General features: G+C 47.1%; 2 protein-coding genes and 1 long non-coding RNA gene across 3 annotated transcripts in view; 2 read left to right on the top strand and 1 right to left on the bottom strand.

Annotated features, from left to right (window-relative positions):
• The window catches only part of LOC308470231, a 126,117-nt gene that overhangs the window by 35,069 nt on the left and 63,835 nt on the right, over window positions 1–27,213 (top strand). The window lies entirely within an intron of this gene.
• On the bottom strand, window positions 721–13,116 carry LOC308469570 (uncharacterized protein). Its single transcript, XM_080992216.1, has 6 exons — window positions 12,994–13,116; window positions 9,262–10,277; window positions 6,007–6,127; window positions 5,024–5,266; window positions 3,293–3,976; window positions 721–1,566 (listed from the first exon to the last, which is right to left on the bottom strand). Exons 2-6 carry the CDS (start codon window positions 10,141–10,143, stop codon window positions 1,274–1,276), a joined length of 2,223 nt encoding a protein of 740 aa, XP_080848342.1. The 5' UTR covers window positions 10,144–10,277; window positions 12,994–13,116; the 3' UTR covers window positions 721–1,273.
• On the top strand, window positions 16,818–24,844 carry LOC308469534 (uncharacterized protein). Its single transcript, XM_080992128.1, has 5 exons — window positions 16,818–17,149; window positions 19,360–19,907; window positions 20,908–21,015; window positions 21,265–21,391; window positions 22,428–24,844. Exons 2-5 carry the CDS (start codon window positions 19,464–19,466, stop codon window positions 23,717–23,719), a joined length of 1,971 nt encoding a protein of 656 aa, XP_080848254.1. The 5' UTR covers window positions 16,818–17,149; window positions 19,360–19,463; the 3' UTR covers window positions 23,720–24,844.

Here is a 27,213-nt window from a genome sequence, read left to right as displayed (position 1 = left end):
ATCATAGAATCATAGAGTTGGAAGAGACCACAAGGGCCATCGAGTCCAACCCCCTGCCAAGCAGGAAACACCATCAGAGCACTCCTGACATATGGTTGTCAAGCCTCTGCTTAAAGACCTCCAAAGAAGGAGACTCCACCACACTCCTTGGCAGCAAATTCCACTGTCGAACAGCTCTTACTGTCAGGAAGTTCTTCCTAATGTTTAGGTGGAATCTTCTTCGGCGATCAGCCTTCTTTATGGTCCAGCTCTCACTTCCATAATAAGAGAATAATAATAAATAAAAGAGGATTAGACAAATTTCTGGGGGAGAGGGCTATTGCTGGAAACCACAAGAAGGGAGTGTGCTCTTGTGTTCGAATCCTGCTTCCGGGTTTCCCTCAGGCATCTGGTTGGCCATTGTGAGAACAGGATTCTGGTCTACATTGGCCATTGGACTGATCCGGATTGAGGGCTGTATTGGAAAGTCTACCTTAAAACAGCTGAGTGAGACGCCTGTCTGCTAATGAGACCCAACTCTATTTCTTTTTCAACTTTTCTTTATATATATATATAAAAAAAGATTTAAGAAGTATAGAAAAGGATCTGTTACAGCCAAGTAGATAAAGTCCGTGAAGAATCTATTCCATAGGATTACAACCCCTGAAAATCTAAACTGACAAAATAGGAACATTTCATTGAACACAAAACAAACAGAAGCCTGTTAAAAAACCAACAAACTTGGTTAAATTACATTTATTCTTACGCGAGAGATTTAAAACCAATTCATTTCCTTCCTTAATTCCTGGTGGGTGTTAGATAGTTCGCTCCATGCACATTTTCCCAAATTACAACGGATATTTAAATATCCAAGGTGGCAGTGCTATATGTTTTGTTTTTTTAAAAGTTATTTTTATTTGATTGAAACCACCAGTTCAGTGACATGTAGCAAATAAGGAAACAGGAAGAAAAGTAAATAAAAATTAAACATATGAAGAAAAAACGAGGAGGGAGAAATCAGGGTTGTTGCATTCACAGTCCCTGGGAATTATAACCCTAGAAGTGTGAATTTGGAAGGGACCCCAAGGGCCATCTAGTCTGACCCCCTGCAATGCAGGAATGATCCCACCAGCCGCAGAAGTGCTGCTGAAAAGGTGCAATGCTGCAGCACCGTTTGCTGGGGTAAAGGTCCCTAGCCTCTGCTGCGTCCAGTTAACTCGGTGGCAGGATTGCACCGAAAACATCCAACTGAGATTTCCTTGGAGAACAGCAAGCTAGGAGCACCCAAAATTTGTCACAGGGTCAGCCGACTGCTGAAGGTCCCTATCCGGCCCCGGTCTTCCCAACGGCAGCTGTTGCCGGACACTTCAGACACCCGCTGGACGCCTGCTGAGCGTTCATCTTTCCATGCCACTGCTATTTCCTCCTGGGCGGCTGGAGAATGTGGCTGTGCCAGCAAGCTGCCTCTAAGACGAAGGCCGGCTCCTGACGAAGCCCCCAGCGGCCCCTTTGTAGCTGGCGAGTGTTCTCCGTCTGAGGTGGGGGGCGTGGAGTCGTCCTCCGAGTCTGTGGGGTCCTCTGGCAAGGCTGGAATGAAAGAGGAGGGCCTGGTTAGGTGGGGGCCAAGCTACACACCCATCCTGCCTCAGATTGTAAAGATGCACAAAGTCTTTGCAGGAGCCAACCTGCAGTAAATCACACCCAGCAAGCGAGACTTAACTCTTTATTAGCAAGGTTCTTTTTATCATATGTGGTGGTCTTGTTACTAGGTTAAGGCTTACTGGGGAATGATATACAGTGGTACCTCGGGTTACAGACGCTTCAGGTTACAGACTCCGCTAACCCAGAAATAGTACCTCGGGTTAAGAACTTTGCTTCAGGATGAGAACAGAAATTGTGCGGCAGCAGCGGGAGGCCACATTAGCTAAAGTGGTGCTTCAGGTTAAGAACAGTTTCAGGTTAAGAACGGACCTCCAGAATGAATTAAGTTCTTAACCCGGGGTACCACTGTACAATGAAATGAAAAGGATATTTAAAATAATGTTTGTAAAAAACCCCAGAAACTTTTCTTTTGGGAATTATAGGGATTGTTGTTGTTTAGTCGTGTCCGACTCTTTGTGACCCCCTGGACCAGAGTACGCCAGGCACTCCTGTCTTCCACTGTCTCCCGCAGTATGGTCAAACTCGTGTTGGTAGCTTTAATTATAGGGATAGAACTACCTAAATTGTATAGAAAGTTATTCATGTATGTGACTACAGCGGTAAGAATGTTACTTGCCGAAAAATGGAAAGAAGTCCCAGCAAAGGAAGAATGGATACAAAAACTTACGGAATATGCAGAAATGGCAAAACTTACCGGAAGAATAAGAAATCCAGATAAACTTTTTATTAAAGAATGGAAATGGTTTGTTGAATATGTACAGATAAATTGTAAACAGATAAAAACACTGGCAGGATAACTGTAATAACCTGCAGCTACCGTATATATATAAAGAAGATAAATAAATAAGTTAATTTGGATATGCAGAAGATATTAAAAGTAAATTTAAGGAACCACAGAAAGGGGGGGGGAAGGAAGTCAAGTTTTAAAATGTCAAAATGAATGTAAAATCAGTGAAACGTATATATCTGAAAAGTACAAATAAAATTAAAGAACAACAACTCTTTATTAGCAAAACAGGATCCGCACAGGAGTGTCAGGCCTACAGAGCGCAGCAACTCAGGTGTTGCTCTCATGAAGCTGGTCCCTGCCTTCCCTCAGCTGGCTATGTCTCCTCTTCTCCAGGGGTTTCCCCAAGCAATCTGAGACTGCACCTGCGGACAGCCAACCCCTCCTCTGCCCTTTTCATGCCTCTTCTGGTTCTGGGAGAACAGGGAGGATGGGAGCTGGTTGCAGCAGGAGGGGGAGATAACACTGTGTTCTGGTTTTTGAACAATTTTCGGAAGCCAAACATCTGACGTGGCTTACACGACTTCCGATTGAGTGCAGGAAGCTCCTGCAGCCAATCGGAAGCTGCGCCTTTGTTTCCGAACAGTTCCGGGAGTCAGATGGACTCCCGGAATGGATTAAATTTGAGAACCAAGCTACGGCTGTATTATAAAAGAGGCAGATGGAAAGGATTAACAATAAGACCCACAAAGGGGAGGAGTGAAGTCCAGGAGCTTTTATATATTACGCTGCTATGTGTATATAAAATGTAATTTAATAAATCATATATAGATAGATAGATATAGTTGCAGCAACTAAAACAAAAAGCCAGACGATAAAAATACTAAAAAGTTAAAAGCACGACAGCACCCTCTTCCAACTCACCACTGTGTGGCAGACATTCACGGTTCGCGACACCCGATCCGGCGGCCTTGACCCGCTTCCGGTAGAGCAGCGGGCGGATGACCGCCTCTTCAGGCCTCACAGCTTTCTCCACCGCTTTGTCGAACGGCAGGCCCTGCCGCCGGTAGGCCCTGACCCTCTTCCGGAGGTTCCCATATGTGTCATTCCACCTCTTGCGGGTGGCAAGGCCTGACCTCTCGTAGTAGCCCAGCGCAGACACCCTCTTGCCCGCGGCCACAAAGAATGCAGCCTGCCGTGCGGCCGCCCTGCTCCCGGGGACGAGGCCCAGCGCCGCCTCCTTGTTCGCCACCACCAGCTTGTACAGCAGCGTCTTCTCCTCCATGTTCCAGTTGGGCTTCCGCCGCCGCTTCTTTGGGGTCCCTGGTTCAGGAAGGTCCCCTTCTATGACGTCCAGCAAGCAAAAGGCTGGCCTAAGGTGCATGGCGGAAAGGTTTCCGTTGCTCTGCTGGCGCTGAGGTTTGTCCGTGCACACCTGGCCCACCCAGCGGTTCCTCCTCCGCCTCTTCCGCCGGAGCAGCTGCTCATCGACCTCCTGGTCCTCACTCTCGGAAGCCGGCTCTCTCGGCCCCTTTCCGGAATGTTCCACCAGTGCAGGGCCTTCCCACAGTTGGCTCCTCCTCCCACACTCGTTTTCTGCTCCGTAACCTGTTGAGAGGAAGAAGGGAAGAGATTCCTGCCTGCGTGGACCTGGATGGCTATTAAACAGATGCAAAACGTTGCCGTGTGTGGAGAGCCCCTCTTGGGGATACTCCATTCCATGCCTTCTCAGCATGCTTAAAGCGTCCCACCCACCCGGGCTGTCCATATCCTTGTTAATGCAATGGTGGAGCCCTATAACACAGTGTGGCAGGGGCATTAGAAAACAGGACACAATATAATCAGGAAAAGGGGCACAATATTCCCCACATATATTTTTTCCCCAGTAGTAGATGGACAACCAGTGTCTATCTTCTTCTTCTTCTCCTATATTTTATACATTTATTTACATTTTTTACATTTTATTTTTACAAAGTAATAATTGCAAATAAATATCTCTTGCTTGGACTACTGCAATGCGCTCTACGTGGGGCTACCTTTGAAGGTGACCCGGAAACTGCAATTAATCCAGAATGTGGCAGCTAGACTGGTGACTGGGAGTGGCTGTTGGGACCACATAACACCAGTCCTGAGAGATCTGCATTGGCTCCCAGTACGTTTCCGAGCACAATTCAAAGTGTTGGTGCTGACCTTTAAAGTCCTAAACGGCCTAAGCCCAGTAAACCTGAAGGAGCGTCTCCACCACCATCGCTCAGCCCGGACACAGAGATCCAGCGCTGAGGGGTGAGCTCCTGTTGTTTGGTCTCTGCTCCTGCCAACCTAGCAGTTCAAAAGCACGTCAAAGTGCAAGTAGATAAATAGGTACCGCTCCAGCAGGAAGGTAAACGCCGTTTCCGTGCGCTGCTCTGGTTCGCCACAAGCGGCTTAGTCCTGCTGGCCACATGACCCGGAAGCTGTACACCGGCTCCCTCGGCCAGTAAAGCGAGATGAGCGCTGCAACCCCAGAGTCGGCCACAACTGGACCTAATGGTCACGAGTCCCTTTACCTTTACCACTGTGTAAGAAATAACTGGCAATGCCTGGGATCAAACTGGGAACCTCCTGCTCACAAAAAAGGATATTCTGCTACTGATGGACTTGAAAATGTCTCCTGACCTCTCTCCTGGCTCTCTCTCAGCCTGCTTCTCCTGTGAGGCACAGATTCCTCCAGCGTCTCCCCTCTGTCAGGTTCCTGCTGGAAGTCAGGCCTCGGCCAAGTCTCGCCTCCATGATGACTGTAGCGAGGCTGAGAGATGTCGTCCCCTTCCCTCCACCTCGAGGCCTCGTATTGCCCCACAGCCGCCGACTGCTCTGGGGTCTCTCTGCCCTCCAAGCTTAGTCTCCTCTTCCTTCTACCTGCTCGAAAAAGGAGAAAGAGAGAGAATAAGATGAGAATAAGAGAGAGAGTAAGATGCACCATGTTCTCAAATTACAACGGATATTTAAATATCCGGGGTGGATATATGTTGGTGTTTTTTGTTTTTTGTTTTTAAAAAGTTCTTTTTATTTGATTAAAACCACAGTTCAGTGACATGTAGCAAATAAGGAAACAGGAAGAAAAGTAAATAAAAAATAAACGTACGAAGAAAAGCGAGGGAGAAATCAGGGTTGTTGCAGTCACAATCCCTGGGAATAATAACCCTAGAAGTGTGGATTTGGAAGGGACCCCAAGGGCCATCTAGTCTGACCCCCTGCAATGCAGGAATGATCCCACCAGCTGCAGAAGTGCTGGTGAAAAGGTGCAATGCTGCAGCACCATTTGCTGGGGTAAAGGTCCCTAGTCGGTGCAGGATTGCACCGATAACATCCAACTGAGATTGCACTCACAATCCCTGGGAAGATAAATGGTGTTTCCATGCGCTGCTCTGGTTCGCCAGAAGCGGCTTAGTCATGCTGGCCACATGAACCGGAAGCTGTCCCAAAGGTGGTAATTCAACGAGCCTTGCAAAACAGGAAAAAGCTGCAAGAACCCCCGTTTCCCCTTCTCTGTCAGACCAGGAGAGGAGAGGAAGTCGTGCGGAGTTGACAAATAAAGAAACGAACCACTGAGGGCTCTCCAGGAGATTTGCAGCATCCCAGAAATGAAGACCATTGCTTACCATGTGAGGTCACACTGACAGCATCTTCCTCCTCCTCTTCCTCTCGCTTGACTTCGCGACACAGCTGCCCCGGCCTAGAGTCTGCAACTGGGGAGCTCACAGACGGGTCCACAAATGGTGGCTGAAATGACAGCAAAGAGGCCCTTCAGGCTTGAGCAGGAAGGGGATGAGATTAGAAGAGCCCTTCAGATCAGCTGGGCAAGCAGAATGTCACAGGTTCAATCCCCGGCTTCTCTTGTTTAAAATAAAAAAGGGTCACCGGGCACAGTGTTCTTCAGCCACGAGTCCCCAGATGTGGTTGGACTACAAATACCATCGTCCTTGACTGCTGGGCTAAACACTGGATGATGGGCTTTGTAGTCCACTTACACCTGGGGACTCCAGGTTGAAGAACACTGAGCAGGGGAGGAGGGAAAACCCCAGAGATGCTAAACAGCTCAATACTGGCACATGGGGTAGGGAACCTTTTGCACTCATTTGTTTCTGCACCTGTGCCCAGGTGGCTGCTTTTCTGCGTACGCTCACATAATCTCCTTCCTTGGAGGTTTTTAAGCAGAGGTCGGATGGCCACCTGCCATGTTTGATCAAGGTTAGATTTCTGCCATGGATGCTTGTTGAGACTCCTACACTGCATGTGGTCAGACTAAATGACCCTTGTGGTCCCTTCCAGCCCTACAATTCTACGATTCCCCTCAGACGTTGCTATGTTCTGGGTGCAGAGAGCACATTTCCTCCTTTCGCCTCCTTTTTTGAGAGAAATTCAGAGAGGCTGGTCATCCTACTGTTTAGCATTCTAAGGGATAAAATGAACTGGATTCCTCAAGAGGAAGGAAATTCGGATTTGAGAAGAGATGATGATGATGATGATGATAATAATTTATTTATACCCCGCCCATCTGGCTGGATTTCCCCAGACACTCTGGGCAGCTCCCAACAAAATATTAAAAACACAATAAAACATCAAACATTAAAAATTCCCCCAAACAGGGCTGCCTTCAGATGTCTTCTAAAAGTCAAGTAGTTCTTTATTTCCTTGACATCTGGTGGGAGGGCGTTCCACAGGGTGGGCACCACCACCAAGAAGGCCCTCTGCCTGGTTCCCTGTATCCTCACTATTCGCAGGGAGGGAACTAACAGAAGCCCCTCAGCGCTGGACCTCAATGTCCAGGCTGAACGATGGGGGTGGAGATGCTCCTTCAGGTATACAGGACCGAGGCCATTGAGGGCTTTAAAGGTCAGCACCAACACTTTGAATTGTGCTCAGAAACGTACTGGGAGCCAATGTAGGTCTTTCAAGACCTGGTATCGGTTATGTGGTATCGGTGGTCACTCCTGGTCACCAGTCTGGCTGCCGCATGATGGCAAGAGCAAAGGCTCCCCCTATCAAAGCCCCCATTTGTGTGGAAGGAGCCTCCATCTTTCCCAAGTGCTGACATCGATGGCCCCCTCTGAGATTTGATGAGATTCACCCACCTTCCTTTGCTAGAAGGAGAAGATGAACATTAATCTACAACTCTATAATCCTATAAGGAAATCAGCCCTGAGTGCTCACTAGAAGGACAGATCCTGAGCTGAGGCCACCTCATGAGAAGAGAAGACTCCCTGGAAAAGACCCTGATGCTGGGAAAGATGGAGGGCACAAGGAGAAGGGGACAACAGAGGATGAGATGGTTGGATGGTGTTCTCAAAGCTACCAACATGAGTTTGACCAAACTGCAGGAGGCAGTGGAAGACAGGAGGGCCTGGCGTGCTCTGGACCATGGGGTCACGAAGAGTCGGACACGACTAAACGACAGCAATAATCCTATGATTTCCTGGGCCAATAGTCTTGACCCAGTCTTTGTCAGTTTCTTCTGTTTACCTGCGTGGCATTCATCTCCTGGTGAACTTGCCGTGACCCCTGAGCTGCTGTCGGACTCCAACTCCCATCATCCTCCACTGTCGGCCACACTGCCTGGGGCTAATGAGAGCCAGAGTCCAACAAGCATACAGAAGGACACCCCCTGCCATAGGGTGATCCACGCCCCCTCCCACGAAGCCACCTTCCCAGCTGCCCTCAAACGAAAATACCACTGGTCCTTTCTACCACGCCACATGCCTGTGACGTTAACATATGAGAGTGCTGGAGGTGAAATAGTTAAACAGGTTACCCAATCAGAACCCAGTGGGTGGAGTCAGAGGGACTATAAAACCAGCTCTGGGAGGGGCGAAGAGAGGAGTTTGTTGGGAGTTGGGTGGTTGGTTGGAGTGGGAGTGAATTGAGATAGAGTCTGTGGGGAGGTTGAGTTAGCGTAGCGAAATAAGGAACAGTTAGGAGCTAGGAAGACAAGTAAATAACTGAGAGGTGGTTTAGTGAATGAGAGCAGGTAGCGGAAGTTATAGGTCTGGATAGGTATCCCATGATTGTACAGTGGTACCTCGGGATGCGAACGGGATCTGTTCTGGAGCCCCGTTCGCATCCCGAAGCGAATGTAACCCGTGTCCATGCATCTGCATGTGTGCGGGTCACGTTTCGGAGCTTCTGCGCATGACGTCATTTTGACGGTTTGCGCAAGCACGCGCGGCGAAACCCGGAAGTAACGAGCTCCGTTACTTCTGGGTCGCCGCTGGGTGCAACCCAAATTTGCCTAACCCGAAGCGTATTCATCCCGAGGTATGTCTGTAACTGACTGAGACAGTTTATGAAACCACACACTTGTTAGGTAAAGGTAAAGGGACTCCTGACCATTAGGTCCAGTCGTGACCGACTCTGGGGTTGTGGCGCTCATCTCGCTTTATTGGCCGAGGGAGCCGGCGTACAGCTTCCGGGTCATGTGGCTAGCGTGACGAAGCTGCAGCTGGCGAGCCAGCACCAGCGCCGCACACGGAAACGCCGTTTACCTTCCCGCTGGAGCGGTACCTATTTATCTACTTGCACTTTGACGTGCTTTCGAACTGCTAGGTGGGCAGGAGCAGGGACTGAGCAATGGGAGCTCACCCTGTTGCGGGGATTCAAACCGCCGACCTTCTGATCGGCAAGTCCTAAGCTCTGTGGTTTAACCCACAGCGCCACCCGCGTCCCTTCCTTAAACTGCAATAAATAAATAGAAGTTTATGTTCCAACTTAACCCTGACTGGATTCAGTATTGTACCAGGTAGGGCCTCGGTGGCAGCAGTGAGAAATAAAGTGGTGGCACAGGGATCAGTAGAAGGTGAAACATCCGGGGACCCTGTCCGATCGCCACAATGCCCTGCTCTTACGAGGCACAAACCAACCTCCCTCGCTCGGCGTGGCCCCCACTCCAACTGTTCCTTCCTCTGGAGGAAAAACTCAGCCAGGATCACAGCCTGGGCGCAGGTCTCAGGGCCCCGCTCCTTCACCCAGCCCTGGACTTCGGGCGGCAGGATGGCCAGGAACTGCTCCAGGACCAGCAGCTCCAGGATCTGCTCCTTGGTCGTCTTCTCAGCCTTCAGCCACTGCCGGCAGCGCTCCTGGAGCCGGCTGTAAGCCTCTCGGGGGCCGCCGGCCTCCTGGTAGCAGAAGCGCCGGAAGCGCTGCCTCTGCTTCTCCGTCCTCAGGGCTGCGGCCCGCAAGATGGCAGCCTTCACCTTCTGGTAGTTCTTCCAGTCCCGAGACTCCAGCTTGACGAAAGTCTGCTGCGCATCGCCGCCGAGGGCCGGCAGGAGACGGGCCACCCACTCCTCACGCGGCCAGCGGCAGGCTTCGGCCACTTGCTCGAAGGAGGCCAGGAAGGACTTAGCGTCGTCCCAGACACTGGGCTCCCCTGGTGACTGGGGGGTCCCCCGTTCCGGGCTAGGGGGCTCCAGTTTCCTCAGGAACTCCTGCCACTGGGCCTCCCAGCACTGCAACAAGTCCTCCTTTGTGTTCAGCGCGACAGGCGGTTCTGTGGACCCCTGCAGGAATTCCCCGATACTCCCAGCCTGAACGACGTGGGGGCCCCCGTCCTGCCCATCTCCCAATTGGTCTGTCACCTCCGATGGATCTGGGTCTTCTGTTTTTATCCCCAAGTGCTCTCTCGGCTCGGCAGCAGCCGGGACCCAGATGCCAACCTCCGCACCCTTCAGCTCCAACCCTGCCATGTCCTTCCACGGTTCAGAGACACCTCCTCCCAACGCATTCACAGCAAAGAGAGACATTTTGGTCCTGCAGGTCTCTCTCGGAACCCCCGGGCTATCCCACAAGGCCTTTCTCCAGAGTGCAGATCTTCGGGGATTCAATGGGTGACGAGAGGGAAGAAAGGAGATCTGCCAGTGGTGGGGCAGGATTGTTCCTGGAGGGGAGCAGAGAGGGGAGAGAGAGTTATCAACGTCAACGCCAACTCCAACTCCTTGGAAAAATTTTGCACATCACTTGGGAAGACAGTCGAACTAATGCCAGTGTACTGGAAGAAACAAAGATCACCCGTGTCGAAGAAATGATTCTTTAACATCAACTTTGTTGGACAGGTCATGTTGTGCGGATGCCTGATTATTGTCTCCCAAACCAGCTACAGTGGCTGCTCGGATACTCTGGTTTCACCTCAGATCGTATAAATCTTTCGCCTTTTACAGTGGCTGCTCGGGTTGCAAACGTGATCTGTGCGGGATGCACATTTGCAACCTGCAGTGTTCACAACCCGCAGTGGCGCATCTGTGCATGCGCGGGTTGCGATTTAGCGCTTCAGCGCATGCGCAACCACCAAAACCCGGAAGTAACCCATTCCGGTACTTCCGGGTTTCGGCGGCCCGTAACCCCAAAAAACGCAACCTGAAGCATCTGTAACTCGATGCTTTGAAATAGTGCCTCGGGTTAAGAACTTAATTTGTTCTGGAGGTCCGTTCTTCACCTGAAACTGTTCTTAACCTGAAGCACCACTTTAGCTAATGGGTCCTCCCGCTGCCGCTGTGCCGCCGGAGCACGATTTCTGTTCTTATCCTGAAGCAAAGTTCTTAACCCGAGGTACTATTTCTGGGTTAGCGGAGTCTGTAACCTGAAGCATATGTAACCTGAGGTACCACTGTACAAGATCAGTCCAACATCCTGAGCAACTTTTAACTTTTTATTTATTTATCTGTTAGATTTAAATACCACCCTTCATCACAGACTGGCAGGACTCTTCACAGGATAAAAATACGAGATAAAAACACAAGTATATCGTTCAAAACAAAAACTCCCTCCCTTCTCACAAACACATTTCAAAGGCTATAGAACACGAATCAGCCAAAGGCCTCGTTGAAGAGGAACATTTTTGCCTGGCGCCAGGTGAACTTTCTGCTGAAACTCATAAGCAGGACCTGAGCACAAAAGCGCTATATCATTGTTATTTCATTTCTATACCGCTTTATATTCTTAAAGGGGGGGGGGGAGAGAATCTCAAAATATCAGTCGGGATCGTTGGTAGAGCATGAGACTCTTCATATCCAGGTTGTGGGTTCGAGCCCCACATCAGGCAACATGCACTGCAGAGGGTTGGGCTAGAGGACCTTCTGGGTCCCTTCCAACTCTGTGATTCTATGATCAGGTAAAGGAAAAGGTAAAGGGACTCCTGACCATTAGGTCCAGTCGTGGCCGACTCTGGGGTTGCGGCGCTCATCTCGCTTTACTGGCCGAGGGAGCTGGCATACAGCTTCAAGGTCATGTGACTAGCATGACTAAGCCGCTTCTGGCGAACCAGAGCAGCGCACGGGAACGCCGTTTACCTTCCCGCCGGAGTGGTACCTATTTATCTACTTGCACTTTGACGTGCTTTCGAACTGCTAGGTTGGCAGGAGCAGGGACCGAGCAACGGGAGCTCACCCCGTCGCGGGGATTCAAACCGCCGACCTTCTGATCGGCAAGTCCTAAGCTCTGTGATTTAACCCACAGCGCCACCGCAATCCAAAAACATGATAGAAGGAATCCAAATATAAGCTACGCATTCAAAGCAGCAGAAGTAACAGGAACGTAAAATATTATATTCTCCCCAGTTGGGATTGCCAGCATTCAGAGTCCCCATCCATCCTTTCTGCCTTGCTGCCCCTTATGGAAACATAAGAAGAGCCCTGAATCTGGATCAGGCCAGGGGCCCATCGAGTCCAGCATCCTGTTCTCACAGTGGCTGACCGCATGCAAGCAGGATCTGAGCACAAGAGGCCTCTCCCTTCCTGCGGTTTCCAGAAGCACTGACCATGGGTGCAAGACACAGCCATCCTGGCTGGTAGCCATTGACAGAGCTCTCCTCCATGAATTGTCCTAAGCCACTTTGTAAACCCTCCAAGGGGACACGGGTGGCGCTGTGGGTTAAACAACAGAGCCTAGGTTGGTGGTTCGAATCCCCGCGACGGGGTGAGCTCCTGTTGCTCGGTCCCTGCTCCTGCCAACCTAGCAGTTCGAAAGCATGTCAAAGTGCAAGTAGATAAATAGGTACCACTCCGGCGGGAAGGTGAACGGCGTTTCCGTGCGCTGCTCTGGTTCGCCAGAAGCGGCTTAGTCATGCTGGCCACATGACCCGGAAGCTGTGCGTTGGCTCCCTTGGCCAATAAAGCGAGATGAGCGCCGCAACCCCAGAGTTGGTCATGACTGGACCTAATGGTCAGGGGTCCCCTTACCTTTAAGCCCTCCAAGTTGGCAGCAACTCAAACTCTCTCCCTCCCTCCCAGCCAGCCCCACAACCACTCAGCCCTCCTTCAGAATCATAGTCCAACCACCTGCAATCCAGGGGGTTGGGTGGCCATCTGTTCTGGATGTTTTCGCTGAGTTTCCTGCATTGCTGGGGGTTGGACTAGATGACCCCCGGGGGTCCCTTTCCAACTCTGCAATACTATGATTCTATGAATGCAGGAATAGCTGTAACTGAGCTCAATTGCAAGCTACTGAAGCCACTGAAATGCACATTTTCTGAGATCTTGCAGGTCCAGGGCGCCTTGTTAACCAGAGTAGCTGCCTAAAGCCAATTCCCGTCCAGCCTTAAAACTCAGCGGGACGAAGGTGCAAATCCATTTTCCTCCTCCCCTTTCCCTCCGAGTCACCTTGTGCCTTTTCCTCCCCTTCCGTGGCCCAGGCGCCCCGCAGGCAACGGTTGCCCTCCGAGCCTTCCCCCTCCTGCAAGCCCAGCCAACTCTTCCTGCTCCTCCGGCGCCTGCCAAGAAGCAACATTTGGAAATCGCATCTCCGGGCGGGGCCAGCAGAGGAAGCGGCTTGCATGCAGCTGACATCCGGTGCTCACTTTGAAAAAATAAAAAAACAACTGGGTTCTTTCTAGCAAGCACTGACTCTTTGCCTTTAACTCCTTGAGCAAGAATAAGAATAATAAAACGCGCTGTTGCAAGCTGCGGGCGCAATTGCGCAAAGGGTGCCTTCTGATCTCTTGCACCCACGTCTGTCACCCAGCTGTGTTACAGATAGGTAGCCGTGTTGGTCTGCCATAGTCAAAATAAAAAATATTCCTTCTAGTAGCACCTTAAAGACCAACTAAGTTAGTTCTTGGTCAAAATAAAAAAAATCCTTCCAGTAGCACCTTTAAGACCAACTTAGTTAGTTCTTGGTATGAGCTTTCGTGTGCAAGCACACTTCTTCAGATACGTATCTGAAGAAGTGTGCATGCACACGAAAGCTCATACCAAGAACTAACTTAGTTGGTCTTTAAGGTGCTACTAGAAGGAATATTTTTTATTTTGACCCAGCTGTGTGTTGTTGTTGTTGAGTCGTTTACTCGTGTCCGCCTCTTGGTGACCCCCTGGACCAGAGCACGCCAGGCACTCCTGTCTTCCACTGCCTCCCGCAGTTTGGTCAAACTCATGTTCATAGCTTCGAGAACACTGTCCCACCATCTCGTCCTCTGTCGTCCCCTTCTCCTTGTGCCCTCCATCTTTCCCAACATGAGGGTCTTTTCCAGGGAGTCTTGTCTTCTCATGAGGTGGCCAAAGTATTGGAGCCTCAGCTTCAGGATCTGTCCTTCCAGTGAGCACTCAGGGCTGATTTCCTCCAGAATGGAGAGGTTTGATCTTCTTGCAGTCCATGGGACTTTCAAGAGTCTCCTCCAGCACCATAATTCAAAAGCATCAATTCTTTGGCGATCAGCCTTCTTTATGGTCCCGCTCTCACTTCCATACATCACTACTGGGAAAACCATAGCTTTAACTATACGGACCTTTGTTGGCAAGGTGATGTCTCTGGCTGCAAGGACAGAAACATCTTGCAAAGTCCCTTAATAGCTTGGGACCGGTTTACCTACGGGATTGCCTTAGCCATATGAATTATGAGATGGGGGGGGGGTTGGGAATCCTCTGTCCACTTTTTTCATGTCATGTGCAGGGCCTTGCAGTGCCAGGCAGAGGCCCGGGCCAGGTAGATAATGTGCCCCCCCCCTTTTTTTTACCCTGGGGATAAATAAGTATATAAATAATTTTCACTAAACTTATGCTGACAAATAATTTTATTTCAAGGCAAATAATTTTATTTCAAACCGTATCTGCATATAAAGACAAAATGGAAAATATAGATATACGATTGTGAATATGCTGACTGAGGCCCCCTTTGGAATTGGTGGCCCGGGCAAAGTGACCCATATGCCCCCCCCTCCCCGTCTGGGCCTGGTCACGTGTTGCACTTATGTGTGTTTTTTGTTTTGGGAGAGAGAGAGATTAAACACAAACACATTATTAATATTTATCATTTTTTATTAAATTTGTATACTGCCCTTCATCTGAAGATCACAGGGAGCTTCGCAACCTAAAAATACAAAAAAAGATCCCAGCAAAGGAGGAACAGGATACAAAAATTTATGGAATATGCAGAAATGGCGAAACTTACCGGAAGAATATGAAATCAAGATAACAAACTTTTTTAAGGAACTGCACAAAGAGGGGGAAGGAAGTAAAGGTTTGAAATATTAAAAGGATTGCAAAATTGGTGAAATGTGTAAACCTGAAATTCGTAAATAAAATACATATATAAAAAATACAAAAACGAGAACACAAAATACATAATAAAACTAAAGCAAACCAATAATCCTCCCTCCCACAAACACATTTAAAAGGCCATATATTGTTTACTTAGCCAAAGGCCAGGAAGAAATGGAACATTTCCGCCTGGTGCCTAAAGATATATTATGAAGGCGCCAGGTAAGCCTCCCTGGGGAGAGCATTACTCAAACGGGGAGCCACTGCAAAAAAAGCCCCGTTCTCATGTTGCTACCCTCCATACTTCACACGAAGCAGGGCTTCAGGTGATGAGCACAGAATCTGGATCATACTGGGAGAGGCGGTCCTTGAGGTATTTTAAGGCTTTGTAGATCAAAACCAGCACTTTGATTTGGGACTGGAAATTACGTAATTGGCAGCCAGTGCAGTCGGACCAGGATCAGTGTAATAGGCATACACACATGCACACCTTTTACCACCCATTCACCCAGTTTGATGAGGTCCTTTCGGAGCTCTTTACAACCTCTTTTTGTTTTGGAAGCATAGAATCATGTAGAATCGTGGAGCGGGAAGGGATCCCTGGTGTCATCAAGTCCAACGCAGGGATCTTTTTGGCCAACATGGGGCTCAAACCCACGACGCTGAGATTAAAAGCCTCATGCTCTGCCGACTGAGCTGACCCCAAACGACTTATTGCCATCAGCAAACTTGGGCCACCTCACTGCACATTCCTAACTCTACACTGTTTTTTTATTTGCAAGTGGAGAATCGCAGGTCTCAATACTGACCCTGGCTTGGTGGACTCGACTTTCCATACCCCTTCATTGGGGGAGAACAAATAATGTATCATAGAATTGGAAAGGGACCCCTGCAATGCAGGAATCGTTTGCCTAACATGAGACTCGAACCCACAACCCTTAGACAAAGTTTCATGCTTTACCAACTGAGTTATCCCATCAATTGTCCATTTATTCCTAGTCTCTTGTGTGTGTTATTTTTTTTCCCCAATTAAAAACCATGCAGCAATTCTTTTGGGAATTACAGTGGTACCTCAGGTTACATACGCTTCAGGTTACATACACTTCAGGTTAAAGACTCCACTAACCCAGAAATAGTGCTTCAGGTTAAGAACTTTGCTTCAGGATGAGAAGAGAAATCGGGTTCCAGCGGTGTGGCGGCAGCAGCGGGAGGCCCCATTAGCTAAAGTAATGCTTCAGGTCAAGAACAGTTTCAGGTTAAGTAGGGACCTGCAGAACGAATTAAGTACTTAACCTGAGGTACCACTGTATAGGGATAGAGCTACCTAAACTGTATAGAAACTTATTCATGTATGCAAAGAATGTTCCTTGCCCCCAAATGGAAAGTAGCAGAGTCCCAGCAAAGGAAGAATGGATCCAAAACTTACGGAATATGCAGAAATGGCAAAACTTACTGGAAGAATAAGAAATCAAGATAACAAACATTTTTATAAAAGAATGGAAATGGTTTATTGAATATTTACAGATAAATTGTAAACAGGTAAGAACATTGGCATGATTATTGTAATGGCCTGCAGTTTTGTAAGAGTATATATTTAAAGTGGATGAATCAATGAGCAAATTAAGTTGATTTGGATATGCAGAAGATATTAAGAATAAATTTAAGCAACCGTGGAAAGAGGGGGGGGGGAGGAAGGCAAGTTTCGAAATGTTAAGATGATTGTGAAATTGGTGAAATGTATAAACTTGAAAAGTATGAATATTTTTTTTTTTTTATGAGTCTCATGCTTTACCAACCGAGCTATCCCATCAATTGTCTATTTATTCCTAGTCTCCTGTGTGCGTGCGTAAAATATAAAAATCCAATTACGGTAAAAACCATGCAGCTCGCTAGTCCGGCGCGGTACAACTCGCTGCAACAAGCAGGAAAAAAACGATCCAGCGGATCTTTTCAAAGCTCTCTGCGATTTCCAAGCTTTGCAGACGAGGGAAGGCAGCTCTGCAGCGCGCAGGGGGCCATAGGATTGCAAGAGGCTGCGATCTTGCTCCCCGGTCCTCAGAGGGTTAACTGGAGGCCGGTTCCTAGAGAGGAGCGAAATCTGGGGAGCTGGAGGGGGGAGGGCAAAAGCCTGCCTAGCCAAGGCCCCTCCCCATCCTGCCTTGCAGATCAGGGAAGCTGGAGAGGAGATCCCATGGAGAGCAGAGGGTGCTTTGCGGCGAGGCTGCGCCCTGATCCTGAATAAGGAGCCGGGTGTTTATTTAAATCGAGGTAGCAGGGAAATCTGGTGGGTCTCTCTTCTCTTGCATTTGGTGAAGGGCGGCCTGGGGGTGTCACTGCTATTTACTATTATGATTATTCTGTTATACATGTTTGTGTTTTCATGTTGCAGAATTGCCCCGTGTTCTTTGGATGAAGGGCGGTGTGTAAATCTGAATAGTAAGAATAAGAATAATGATGATCAGTGTTTTTTTCTAAAAAATAATGTTTGGGGTACTCTCATTTTGACTCAAGAAAACCACCATTTTATAGCTCAAATAAATACAGTAAATGGACACAAGTACATAAATTCACAAAATGTTTAGGCATAGCTATCAACGTTTCCCTATTTTTAAGGGAAATTCCCTTATTCCGAATAGGATTCCTCGCAAGAAAAGGGAAAAGTTGACAGCTATGTGTTTAGGGGTATGCGTACCCCTGCGTCCACCCCCCCCCCAGGAAAAAGCAATAATAATACTAATAATAATAATAATAATAATAATAATATATTTGTACCCCGCCCATCTGGCTGGGTCTCCCCAGCCACTCTGGGCAGCTTCCAACAAAGATTAAAAATATATTAAAATGTCACACATTAAAAACTTCCCTGAATAATAATAATAATACCACCACCAGATTTGCAGTAGGGACTGGGAGCCTGGGAAATGCAAGCAGGGAAACGGAAGGGGTGGGTGGGAAGAAAGCCCCCAAGTGGGGAGAAGCCCAGTAGGGCTGGACAAAATGGATATTGACAAGCCGGAAGGTGGGGGAAGAGGAGGGTGGCCGGGATGATCAAGGGTCTGGAAAGCAAGCCTTTGGAGGGAGATGGGTAGCCTGGAAAAGAAGAGACTGGGAGGAGATAGGAGAGCCATCATCAAATATCTCAAGGGCTGTCACATGGAAGATGGAGCAAGCTTGTTTTCTCCTGTTCCAGAGGGTAGGACTCAAACCCATGGCTTCAAGTTACAAGCAAGGAGATTCTGACTAAACATACGGAAAAAACTTTCTGACAGTCAGAGCTGTTTGACAGTTAGAGCTGGTCTCCCTCGGGAGGTAATGGACTCTCCTTCCTTGGAGGTTTTGAAAGCAGAGGTTGGATGACCATCTGTCAGCGATGCTTTAGCTGAGATTTATTATACCTATGGTACCGCCTCTCCTGGTATGTCCCATGGAGGACCTTACGGTCTTCAAATAAAAACATATTGGAGATCCTGGGCCACAGGGAGGTTAGGCTGGCCTCAACCAGAGCCAGGGCTCTCCGTTCCGGAGGCCCGTTCGCAACAAGAGTGCAACCCACAGCGGCCGTCTGTGCATGCTCACATTGCGATTTGCTGCTTCTGTGCATGCGCGTGACGTCATTTTGCGCTTCTGCACATGCACGAGCGGTGAAACCCGGAAGTAACCCTTTCCGGTATGAGGTAACCTGAAAAAACATAACATGAAGTAGAAGTAACATGAGGTATGACTGTACAGTGGTGCCTCGCAAGACGAAATTAATCCGTTCCGCGAGTGTCTTCGTCTAGCGGTTTTTCGTCTTGCGAAGCAACCCTATTAGGTGGCTTTATGATTCTCACACGGCTTAACGGATTAGCGCTATTAGCGGTTTAGCGGCTATTAAAGGCTTATCGGCTTAGCGGATTAGCTGCTAAAAGGCTATTAAAGGCTTAGCGGTTTAGATAAAGGGGGGGGGGAAACGGGGGAAAAAAATCTCAAGACTCGCAAGACATTTTCGTCTTGCGAAGCAAGCCCATAGGGAAATTCGTCCTGCGAAGCAACTCAAAAATGGAAAACCCTTTCGTCTAGCGGGTTTTCCGTCTTGCGAGGCATTCGTCTTGCGGGGCACCACTGTATATAGTTTTGTAACGTATATGGTTTACAGTGGTACCTCAGGTTAAGAACTTAATTCGTTCTGGAGGTCCATTCTTAACCTGAAACTGTTCTTAACCTGAGGTACCACTTTAGCTAATGAGGCCTCCCGCTGCCGCCGCCGCCGCGCGATTTCTGTTCTCATCCTGAAGCAAAGTTCTTAACCCAAGGTACTATTTCTGGGTTAGCGGAGTCTGTAACCTGAAGTGTCTGTAACCTGAGGTACCACTGTATTTTGTTATTGCTGTTCTCCTTGGCCTTTTAATTTTTTTTTAAGCTATCCTTTTTAATTTCCCCTTTACTTTTAATTTTTCTTATATATCTCCCTGCAATCGATAAAATGAAATATTTTCAAAATGTTCTTATTCCTAGGTATCTTTCTCGGCTGTGAAGGTCTCCGGGTCCTCGCTTCTTTGGCCAGATTTTTCCTTAAGAGGGCATCTGACTGAGGAGGGAAAGGGACACGTTTTTCAGCCATGTCGGAGGATCCCTCAGATCATGCGCTGAAGGTGGAAGAGGCAGAATTGGCTGGCCCAGAATTGGCAGGGAGAGGATCCCATGCCGCAGGCAGCAAAGGATGCTGGGAAAACACCTGGCAAAAGGCCCTGGGCGAGGAGGACCCACTCAACTCGGATGCTCGGTGCCGACGTTTCAGGCACTTTCGCTACCAGGAGGCCGAGGAACCCAGAAAAGTTTGCAGCCGACTCCACCATCTCTGTTGTCAGTGGCTGAAGCCGGAGCGATACACGAAAGCTCAGATGCTGGACCTGGTGATCTTGGAGCAGTTCCTGGCTGTCCTCCCCCCGGAGATGGAGAACTGGGTCAGGGAATGTGGAGCAGAGACCAGTTCCCAGGCGGTGGCCCTGGCCGAAGGTTTCCTCCTGAGCCGGGCAGAGGAGAAGAAGCAGGAAGAGCAGCAGGTGAGAGAGTTTCATTTTCATAGTTTTGTGCTGATGGCTGTATTTTCATAAAATAAACAAAAACATTTTTATTGTTTTGGATATTAGAGGCTGCGGCAAAAATAAATTACTTGTTAAACTTTAACTGCTATATTACAGCCGATGTAAAGGGATTATCCCATTATCCCTTTTCTTCTATTGTTTAGGTATTTAGAATATAAATGTTTAAAAATCCTATATATCTCTATCTATCTATTATCTATCATCTATCTATCTACAGTGGTACCTCGCAAGACGAATGCCTCGGAAGACGAAAAACTCGCAAGACGAAAGAGTTTTTCGTTTTTTGAGTTGCTTCGCATGATGAATTTCCCTATGGGCTTGCTTCGCAAGACGAAAACGTCTTGCAAGTTTGTTTCCTTTTTCTTAAAACCGTTTGAAGAGGTGCAGTTGCGACTTGACTGTGCTTCGCAAGACGAAAAATTCGCAAGACAAAAAAACTCGCAGAACGAATTAATTTCGTCTTGCGAGGCACTACTGTATCTATCTCTATCTATCTGTCTATCTATCTATCTATCTATCTATCTATCTATCATCTATCTATCTATCATCTATCTATCTATCTATCTATCATCTATCTATCTATCTATCGATCATCTCTATCATCTATCTATCTATCTATCTATCATCTATGGTTTACCCAGGTATTCAGTGTCTGAAGAAGTTTTATCGAGTGACATGTTACATTAGGGCATCTCCTAACACGTATTCCATGTATATCCTTTTTCTCATCCATTTCTCTCTTTACTCCCAGAATCTGGTGAGAGACAGTTTCATCCTGATAACACAGAGATTTCCAATAATATTGCAAAACCCTGCCAGTTGGCCCACTTTCCCTACAAATCCTCTTCAGAGGTGACATCCCACTCCGGACCTAAGGCGTTTCTTTTTGCTAATCCTTCTCTCTCTCTCTCTCTCTCTCTCTCTCTCTCTCTGTCTTTAATCCCTGTTTTCCTTACAGGGCCTGTTTGAAGGAGTGGCCGCTGACGTTCCTGAGGCAAAGGAGGCTCCACTGATGCTGGAAAGATCATCTCTTTGTGCTGAAGCTACTACACAGCATACAGATCAAGTAAGATACACCCTCCTGCGATACACCCTCCCATCAGATATCAAGGAACTATCCGACTTTTAGCAGACATCTGAAGGCAGCCCTGTTTAGGAAACTTTTTAATGTTTGATGTTTTATTGTGTTTTTAATATTCTCTTGGGAGCCGCCCAGAGTGGCTGGGGTATAAATAAATTATTATTATTATTATTATTATTATTATTATTATCTGTTGCATTAACTGTGAGCGGGAAATGGTCTCTTTCCTTTCAGGGTCTGGTGACGCTCGAGGAGGTGGCTGTGTGTTTCACTGAGGAGGAGTGGGAGCTGCTGGATCCGAGCCAAAGAACCCTGCACAGGGAAGTCATGGAGGAGAATGGTGGCATCGTGGCCTTTTTGGGTAAGGCCCCTTGCCCCCTGCACTTGCCCTTGGTTTGGGGTTGATAAGACCCTAGTGAAGCTTTTCCTTTTAATAGATTACAAGGCAGGGAGAGTTGGCTGTTCCTTTTCTTCCTAACAATCAAGATGCGTTTTCCCCCTGCTGGTCTCATCTGAGAATAAGATATTTTCTGCCTATTTTCTGCAAGTGCTATGATACGATAACTAGTGGAAATCCATGAAGTCAATAAAAAAAATTTTTTGAGCTATTTTTAAAAGAAATTCGCCAAAGTCTACACCTTTGACACGGGTTGCGGGACATTAAGGCACTTTCTGAAGGGGAGCTGTTTCCGATGGCCGAATCCCGGACGTATGGCAACCCTATTTGCCTCAAGGCATGTTTTCTGGCAACTTACCTAATGTATTCCTTTATTTGAATACATATACATACCAGTCAGAGGGCCTTCTTGGTAGTGGCGCCCACCCTATGGAATGCCGTCCCATCAGATGTCAAGGAAATAAACAACTATCTGACTTTTAGAAGACATCTGAAGGCAGCACTGCTTAGGGAAGTTTTTAATGCTTGATGTTTTATTTATTTTTTAATATTTTGTTGGGAGGCGCCCAGAATGGCTGGGGAAACCCAGCCAGATGGGCAGGATATAAATAAATCATCATCATCATCATCTCTTCTCAAATCCAAATTTCCTTCCTCTTGAGGAATTCAGTTTGTTTTATCCCTTAGAATGCTAAGCAGTAGGATGACCAGCCTCTCTGCATTTCTCTCAAAAAAGGAGGCAAAAGGAGGAAATGTGCTCTCTGCACCCGGAACATTGCATATTATTATTATTATTATTATTATTATTATTATTATTATTTTATTGAAAGAGTGGGGTGCTATATTGGGAAATGCTTCAGGTTGGGGGGAGGCATCCATCTCAATCCTGCTTTGTATAGCAAATTTTTCTCCTTTCCCCTATTTCCCACAACAGCAATCAATTCTTAGTTAGTGTACTTCTTCAATTTCAGGCTTTACATGTTGTCTCTCTTCTTCTCAGGAGACGAAAGAGCCAGGTGTAAAGAGAAGGAACAGCAGGGGAGAAAACAAGAAGGAAAACCAGAGACGAGGAGGGAGAAATCTTCTTCCTCCCAAAGGGGCGACGTCGCTGAAATCCCAGTGGGAGAGGAAATGGAGGACGGGAAAGAAAGCGGCCAGTGCTCTTTGTGCGAGGACAGTTTCATCTGCCCGGCAAGCGACGCGGGGGAAAAGCTCTTCGAATGCATCAACTGCAGCAAGAGCTTTTCCAAAAGTTCCTACCTTCGGAAACACCTCCGTATCCACACAGGGCAGAAGCCGTACAAATGCGCCGAATGCGGAAAGAGCTTCAGTCAGAGGACAGACCTCAAGAGACACCAGTGGATCCACAAGGTGGAGAAGCCATATAAATGTCTCGAGTGCGAAAAAAGCTTCACCCAGAAGAGGAGCCTCAGTACACATCAGATGAATCACAGAGGGGAGAAACCGTTTAAATGCCCCGAGTGTGGGAAGAACTTTGCTCAGAAAAATTACCTCACGATACACCAGCTGACTCACAGGGAGGAGAAGCCGTATAGGTGCTTGGAGTGCGGAAAGAGCTTTGGCCAGCTCAAAGATCTCAACAGACACAGGCGGGTTCATTTTGGGGAGAAGCCGTATAAATGCCTGGCGTGCGGCCAGGGCTTTTGGTACGAAGGCCACCTTAAAAATCACCTCCGAATTCACACTGGGGAGAAACCGTATACGTGTCTGGAGTGCGGGAAGAGCTTTATTCGGAAAACGGACCTCAACAGGCATCAGAGGAGTCACACGGGGGCGAAGCCGTATCAGTGTTTGGAGTGCGGGAAAAACTTCACAGAGAAGAAGAACCTCAGTTTACATCAGATGAAGCACAGAGGACAGAAACCATTTAAATGCCCAGAGTGCGGGAAAAGCTTTACTCAGAAAAATTACCTCACCGTCCATCAACTGACTCACAGAGGGGAGACGCCATATAAATGCTTGGAGTGTGGCAAGAGCTTCACCAGGAACACTAGCCTTAGCTGTCATCAGAGAATCCACACCGGGGAGAAGCCGTACGAGTGCCTGGAGTGCGGAAAGAGATTTGCTTGGAGGAAAAGCCTAAGTTGTCATCAAACCATCCACACGGGAGAAACCGTGGAAATGTCTGGAGACCTTTACTCGGAACAGAAACCCGGCCACGTCTCAGATCAATTGCAGATGGCGAAACCCTATCAATACCCAGATTGTTCCATGAGCTGCGAAGACGCTGGAGAAGAAAAAATGTCCGTCTCAATTTTTCTGTGCCAATGATCTTGAATCTCTTCTATGGTTTTGGTCCAATTACATAACAAACGTCGCAAGATGGAGTCACCCCCACCATACCCACCTGGAGTCCTTTTTGCCAGACGCCTGGAGGAAACATCTCTTGCTCCTCCGACCTGCTCTTTGCCTTGGTGCCAAAGTGTCATGCCATTCAGGGCGACCCAAAAGCCCATCCAGTTTGGCAAATTTCCTTCCCACTGTGCCCAGAGGTACAGGGCTAAAAGTAGGACCCTTCCCCTGTGAAATTTGTCTTCCCTTTCGACATCCCTCTGCCGTCTCACACTGCAAGGTTATTCCATGCATGTTTCGGAACTTCTCACTAAGTCTGTCTGGTGCAAACGTTCCCAAACTTATTTGGCCTATTGCCCCCTTTCCAGAAAAAATATATTACTCCGTGCCCCCTGGAAACCTACCTTCTTTAAGCAAACAAACAGAAAGATGCAGTGGCAAATTTCTGCTCTTTGAGGTATCTGTATTTCTATCTACATGGGACGCGGGTGGCGCTGTGGGTTAAACCACAGAGCCTAGGACTTGCCGATCAGAAGGTTGGTGGTTCGAATCCCCGCGACGGGGTGAGCTCCCGTTGCTCGGTCCCTGCTCCTGCCAACCTAGCAGTTCGAAAGCACGTCAAAGTGCAAGTAGATAAATAGGTACTGCTCTGGTGGGAAGGTAAACAGTGTTTCCGTGCGCTGCTGTGGTTCGCCAGAAGCGGCTTAGTCATGCTGGCCACATGACGCGGAAAACTGTCTGTGGACAAACGTCGGCAGTAAAGCGAGATGAGTGCCGCAATCCCAGAGTCGTCCGCGACTGGACCTAATGGTCTCCTTTACCTTTATTTCTATCTACGTATTGCTGGCAGTAAGCACTGTTACACAACAGATGAAACGTACAGTTCTTCAAAACGTTCTTCTTTTTTTACGCTTCCACTGCCCCCTTATTTTTATTAAATGCCCCCCGGTTACACACGAGGTCCTGGATTGTTCCAGCACCCCCTGGGGGGGCGGTATAACCCACTTTGGGAAACAGTGATCTAGTGCAAAGTGATTTATTTCTTTTCATCCTATCTTTTTGTCACCCCCCCCTTTCCCCTTAATAAACCTTTGAAAATTTGCACCTTTGGGGCTGTGTGTATGCTTTGATGTTTGAAAGTTCATTTTGTCCCCTGGGATAGCTCATGTCAGGAGAGCATGAAGCTCTTAGTCTCTGGGTTGTGGGTTCGAGAGCCCCATGTTGAGCGAAAGATTCCTGCTTTGTAGGGAGCTGTGACTAGGTGACCCTATGCACAACCAATAATGGGTTTAATTTTGGGGGGAAATTGTGCACACTTGAAAATGTTGGCAGCATTAGGATAAATTCAACAGTGTAAGTAGGTTTTGGTGGATGCAATATTGGAATACTTAGTTTATATAAAATATGCCGGGATTTATGCTATGTAAAATGAAACATGGAAAGAGAAGGGAAGTCATTGATATTTTAAGGTTGTTTGAATGAATACTCTAAATTGTAAAGCAGAAAATGTAGTGTGTGTGTATACATTGAAATTTTAAATTTTGAAATACTTTATTGTCACGTACAACTTGTATACAGTGAGATTACATGAGCACCCCCCATTCAGCTCTCTTAGTCTTAATTCCCCTCATTTACTCACACACACACACACACACACACACACACACACCAAACCCGAAAGTCCATTGCCCTGTTGTTATCTTTTCATTCAGCAGCCTAACAGCCCACGGATAGAAGCTGAGGGCAGGAGATCAAGAAAGTGCCGGCCAGGGTGTGTATTTTATCTAGCGGATTCACAGGACAGCCCATAATATCTCGTGCTGTATTCACCACCCTCTGTAGGAACTTCCTATCAGTTGATGTCAAACCAGCATACCACACCGTGATGCAGTATGAAAGGACACATTCTATTGTTGACCAGTAGAAGCAGATCATCAAATGTTTTTTTTTAAAATGATATTTATTAAAAGTTTAAAAATTACAGAAAAAGGAGAAAAGACAGCAATAAAGAAGAAAAAAAAAGAACATAGAAAAGCAATACAACAATACAGCAAAAAGAAACGAGAAAAACAAAACTAAAACACACATCCAATATTCCATATCTTTATCTTTCCTTTACTTGTTTCATCGACCTCCTCACACCTCCCTTTTTTTGTATTCTAGTTCAATTTACTATTTCAGCAAATTCTTCCCATCTTTCTCAATTTTTGTTCTATAATTTATCTTAACGGTCTAACCTTAAATTTTTTCATTTTAACCTGTTATTAATCAGCTTTTACTTAATTCTTTGTTACATTTCTACTAAAACCATATAGCTTCATTCCAGCATCCTTCTAACACTCATTAATTTTACAGTGTTTCTGTAAGTATACTTTTTTTCCAATCTTCTTCCACCGACTCTTCTCCCTGGTCTCGGATTCTACCAGTCATTTCCACCAGTTCCATGTAGTCCATCAGCTTCATCTGCCATTCTTCCCTGGTGGGTAGATCTTGTGTCTTCCAATGCTTTGCAATAAGTATTCTTGCTGCTGTTATAGCGTACATAAAGAAAGTTCTATCCTTCTTTGGCATCAATTGGCCGACCATGCCCAGGAGAAAGGCCTCTGGTTTCTTCAGGAAGGTATATTTAAATACCTTTTTCATTTCATTATAGATCATCTCCCAGAATGCCTTAATCTTTGGGCATGTCCACCAAAGGTGAAAGAATGTACCTTCAGTTTCATTACATTTCCAACATTTATTATCGGGCAGATGGTAGATTTTTGCAAGCTTGACTGGTGTTATGTACCACCTATAAATCATTTTCATTAAATTCTCTTTTAAGGCATTACATGCCGTAAACTTCATACCTGTGGTCCATAACTGTTCCCAGTCAGCCATCATAATATTATGTCCAACATATTGTGCCCATTTAATCATAGCAGATTTCACCATTTCATCTTGAGTATTCCATTTCAACAGCAAGTTATACATTCTTGACAAATTCTTAACTTTAGGATCTAACAATTCTGTTTCCAACTTTGATTTTTCCACCTGGAAGCCTAGTTTTTTATCCAAGTTATATGCCTCCATTATTTGATAGTAATGGAGCCAATCTCGTACTCTGTTTTTTAATGAGATCATCAAATGTTGATTGACATCGTTCTTTTGCAATATTCTGAGGAGATGGAGTCTCTGTTGGGCTTTCTTAACCACCTGGACAAAATAAAAAAAATCCTTCCAGTAGCACCTTTAAGACCAACTAAGTTAGTTCTTGGTATGAGCTTTCGTGTGCAAGCACACTTCTTCAGATACTTCTTCAGGTATCTGAAGAAGTGTGCTTGCACACGAAAGCTCATACCAAGAACTAACTTAGTTGGTCTTAAAGGTGCTACTGGAAGGATTTTTTTTATTTTGACTATGGCAGACCAACACGGCTACCTATCTGTAACTTAACCACCTGGGTTATACTGATTTTCCAAGTAAGGTGTTCA

This window comes from Podarcis pityusensis (assembly GCF_964106645.2).
Source record: "Podarcis pityusensis genome assembly, chromosome: 2".
NCBI lineage: Eukaryota > Metazoa > Chordata > Lepidosauria > Squamata > Lacertidae > Podarcis > Podarcis pityusensis.
The sequence above is the reverse complement of the archived record's forward strand: the minus strand, read 5'-3'. Positions and strand labels throughout refer to the sequence as shown.